Source organism: Otolemur garnettii, unplaced genomic scaffold (assembly GCF_000181295.1).
Source record: "Otolemur garnettii isolate 467f Iridium unplaced genomic scaffold, OtoGar3 scaffold00181, whole genome shotgun sequence".
Classification (NCBI taxonomy): domain Eukaryota; kingdom Metazoa; phylum Chordata; class Mammalia; order Primates; family Galagidae; genus Otolemur; species Otolemur garnettii.
Genome location: NW_003852576.1, coordinates 611855 through 616409, shown reverse-complemented (window position 1 = coordinate 616409; position 4555 = coordinate 611855). Strand labels below are relative to the sequence as shown.

The 4555-nt window shown below is 40.4% G+C and overlaps 1 protein-coding gene across 1 annotated transcript in view; it reads right to left on the bottom strand.

The window, feature by feature from the left end:
• LIAS (lipoic acid synthetase) overlaps positions 1 to 4555 on the bottom strand; it is a 20707-nt gene that overhangs the window by 7191 nt on the left and 8961 nt on the right. The window contains exons 5-7 of the mRNA XM_023519627.1: positions 3400 to 3464; positions 3190 to 3318; positions 1511 to 1656 (exon numbers count right to left, since the gene is read on the bottom strand). Coding sequence (XP_023375395.1) covers positions 1511 to 1656; positions 3190 to 3318; positions 3400 to 3464 — 340 coding nt within the window. The remainder of the gene's footprint in view (positions 1 to 1510; positions 1657 to 3189; positions 3319 to 3399; positions 3465 to 4555) is intronic.

Genomic DNA, 4555 nt, shown 5'->3' with positions numbered 1-4555 from the left:
AAAAAAAAAAAAAAAAAAAAGAATAAATGCTAAAACAAGAGTGGAGGCTGTTTTAGAGCAAGAGTGTCTTAGGCAGAAAAAGCGAAGGGAACAGTATCTGCAAAAGCCTGAATACATCCATATTACAAACAAAACATGCTGTGCCAGGCTTTCACCTAATGTACGAGATAAGCTCTGGGGAATGGGATTTGACCTGTGACATTGGAATCTAGTAACAAACAATCAATGTGGTAAAGAGCAGCTTTGAGTTACGACTTGACTTACTCAGTGTCACTATGTCGCCGTGGGTAGAGTGCTGTGGTGTCATAGCTCACAGCAACCTCAAACTCTTGGGCTTAAGCGATTCTCTTACCTCAGCCTCCTGAGTAACTGGGACTACGGTTGCCTGCCACAATGCCCAGCTATTTTTTGATTGCAGTTGTCATTGTTGTTAGTAGGCCCAGGCTAGGTTCGAACCCACTAGCTTTGGTATATGTAGCCAGAGCCCTACTCACTGAGCTACAGGTTCCAAGCCAAGTCTTTGAACCATTAAATAATTACAAGTAGCCCAAGGACCCCATTGGTAAAATAAAAACTTAAACTTCAAAGTTTAAAAAGCTGAGTGCAGTGGCTCATGCCTGTAATCATGGCACTTTGGGAGCCAAAGGTGGGAGGACTGCTAGAGGCCAGGAATTGAAGACCAGCCTGAGTAACACAGGGAGACCTTGTCTCTGCAAAAAGAAAAAAAAGAAAGAAAGAAAAATTAGCCAGGTGTGGTGGTGTGTGCCAATAGTCCCAGCTACTGAGGAGTCTGAGACAGGAAGATCACTTAAAGCCAGGAGTAAGAGGTCGCAGTGAGCCATAATGATGCCACTGCACTCTAGGCTGGGCAAGACAGTGAGACCCAGTCTCAAAAAATTTAAACAGAGGCTAAGGCAGAAGGATTGCTTGGACCCAGGAGTTTGAGGTTGCTAGGAGCTAGGCTGATGCTGCAATACTCTAGCCTTAGGCAAGAGAATAAGGTTTTTTTCTCAAAAAAAAAAAAAACAAAAAAAAAAACAAAAGCCCAAGAATCACAACACAAATGGACTTAGAAGGCTAAGCTTAAGCAAGTCCAACACATACCATGTTCTGTGACAATGTATAGGTAAGCACTTCCTCAATGGAAAGCCTAGGTTGCTCTTATTCTCTCAATTGTCAGGGCCTGGGACCTTGCTGGCTCTCAAAAAGTAGCCAGTTGCAAAATGAGAAAGGTAGATGAAATCGTGTCTTCACTGGATCAAAGGGTAAGGAATAAAATGGGATACAAATTTCATTCCTAGCTTCATGCATACCGCTCCATGAAGGTCTAAGAAAACATACCTCCTTTCCTTTTTATTCAGCTGTTTACAACCATATACTCTATTTTGTTCTTACTGGCACTTGCACTGAGACTACAGCAGAAGCATAAATTTAACAGGGCCTAAGTTGGCGGGGTTCCTGCTATGACTTAAAATGAATGGGAAAGATTTTTTAGTTTCGATTTCTTTACCTTTCATTGTTGCATAAACTTGCTCATCATTCTCACCTAAGCCCAACATTATAGATGTTTTAGAAATAACATCAGGATGAACCTCCTTGGCATGTTTTAGTACACGTAGAGACTGGTCAAAATTGGCTCGGGGATCACGAACTTTCCTGGAAAACAGCAGGGCTGTTAGGAAGAATAACAAGTTCAACCAAGTACTTAGTTATGCAAGCAACCTAAAAGAGCTGAACAGCACATTCTGTACATAGTATCATATAGTTTGATGGTAGTATCTGTGGCACAAACACTTTACTCTTACTACCAAACAAAGAAAAAACTTGAACACACATTTCAGAGGACTCAATCTTTAATGTTCATCCTTTTCGAAAGACTAAGCTGCCCTCTGCTGGTGAGCAGGCAATAGTGCCGCCTCTTTGCTAAAGAAATGCGTGATTCTGGAATTTTCACTGGAAAAGATAATGTTTCTTAAGCGAAACCAGGGAAATTGGCACCCACTGGTGGTGGTATCAGGACAGGGTTGGAAAAGGATGTGTGCTAGCATTCAACAATGGCTAAACCACCGTGGCTTAAATGAAGAAAAAGCTGAAAGACCCGAAAGTTGCTGATGATAAGCCAGCATTCATTTGAATTCTAATACAGCTTTATTTTTCAGTAATTGATTTTTTTTTTAAGTCAGAGACTAGTTCACAGGTAAGGAAAGGAAACAAAATTTATGAATTTAAAAACAAGCACACAACTAGGGCAGGGCACAGTGGCCACGCCTATAATCCCAGGACTTGGGAGGTCAAGGCCAGTGGACTACCGGAGCTCACAGGTTCCAGACCAGCCTGAGTCAGAGAGAGACCTCATCTCTAAAAATAGCCAGGCCTTGTGGCAGGCACCTGTAGTTCCAGCTACTCAGGAAGCTGAGGCAAGAGGATCACTTAAGCCCAAGAGTTGGAGGTTGCTGTGAGCTATGACACCGTAGTATTCTACCCAGGGTGACAAAGTGAGTCTCAGAAAAAAAAAAAAATCTCATTGGCATTTGCAGTATAGCATTTTAAAATAAAAGAGGGGGTGGACTCTGTGGCTTATGCCTATAATGCCAGCAATTTGGGAGGCCAAAATGGGGGAATGGCTTTAGGCTATGAGTTCAAGATTAGCTTGAGCAACACAGCAAGACCCCATCTGTAAAAAATTAAAAATTAAAAAAAATCCCATCTGTACAAAAGATAGAAAAATTAGCCAGGCATGGTGGTGTGATGGTGTATGCCTCTAGTCTCAACTACTTTAAAGGTTGAGGCAGGAGGATTGCTTTAGCCCAGAAATATGAGGTTGCAGTAAGCAAGCTACAATCATACCACTGCCCTTATGCCTGGTCAACCAAGTGAGATGCTGTCTCAAAACAAAACAAAACAAAAAACCCACTATAAGTATAATATAAATATAATATAAACCCACTATAATAAGCTCTAAGCATAAGCACTATAGTGTCAGTAACTCATATTACTGGGTGGAAATATTATGAGTGACGTTTATGTTATTTTTGTTGGCTATATTTTCTGATTTTTTGTCGTAGATATATATTGGGTTTGTCTGAAAAAGAAAAGAGTTTAGTTTGCTTTGTAAAGGTCAATTGCAAAGTCCACCCATGGAAAAGGTAAGAATATACAGCACATTCCGACCTCTCTACATGTAATCACCTTTGTAATTCTGGAACTGTTTCTACATTATGTGCATACACATCTAATCCTGACCGAGCAACTTTCTCTACAGCTTTAAGGTCTCCTCGAAAATCAGGCGTGAGACATTCCACTAGGATTTTTGGATTCCTGGGGAGAAAAAAAGAGAAGTATCAAACAGAGAAAGAACTGAGAGAAGTGCTGTTCAAAACGGAAATTATCAGTACTCACCCAGTATCAGCTTCAACACAGTAATCTTCAGAACTTTGCCAAGAAAAACATGAACATGCAAAAGTTCATATACGAACTGTTGTATTAAAAAATATATAAAACTCCGAACAACAGTTTGTACACAGTGGTAAAAATACATCTATAGGCAACTAATAATCAGAATAAAATTTGAGATTATATTCAGTAGACTTTTAAACCAAATTTGAATAGATTTTAGAAAAAAACAGAAGTCAAAATATGAACAAATACAACTTTCTAGTGCAACTCTTTGGAAAGTAAATTGGCACATTTCTTACATCTAAAATATTACTGAGTACTTTAATTTTGCTTTCTTTTAAAATTCATCAAATAGTGCCCTTCTCCCTTCCAGTAGGCAAATAATTCAAAAAAGCTATGGGTTTTAAAAACGATTTTCTGGGCTGCTGAGTCATGAGCTTTGTTTAAATGGAGAACAAGCTAAACATTAATCTTCCTATTTAAGTGTATTATGGCCTTATCTGTTCAGTCAAGCATTATAACATGAACCAGGTCACAGAGCCGCTCCCTTTGACACCAGCAGAAATGCCTGGAACAGCTAACAAACCCAATGGCAAAGGTCTAGAGCTGTTCCCTGAGAGAACACATGTAGAAAAGACCATCGAGACACCCTCTCATGAGCCTAAGAAACGTTCAGAAAATACATTCATACATCCTACGTAACTCGCTGTTTTCTTAAGCTGTAATTTGAGACTCATTGAGGCTTGTGTGATAAATTTAATGGGTTCCACAGATTTTTCAAAAATGAACTATAATAAACGGAAAGTAGAAAATACTGAGGAATCATTAAAACATTTACTAAGTGTTAGATTAGCACTGAGTTGTAGAAAATGAGCACAGCTCCTTTTTTATGCTTTTTAAACGTACGGGATTGACTTGGTGCCTATAGCTCAGTGGCTAGAGTGCCAGCCACATACACCAGAGCTGGCAGGTTCAAATCCAGCCGGAGCCTGCCAAACAATGACAATTACAACCAAAAAAAAATAGCTGGGCGTTGTGACAGGCGCCTGTAGTCCCAGCCACCTGGGAGGCTGAGGCAGGAGACTCGCTTGAGCCCAGGAGTTGGAGGTTGCTGTGAGCTGTGATGCCACAGCACTCTACCCAGGGGGACAGCTTGAGG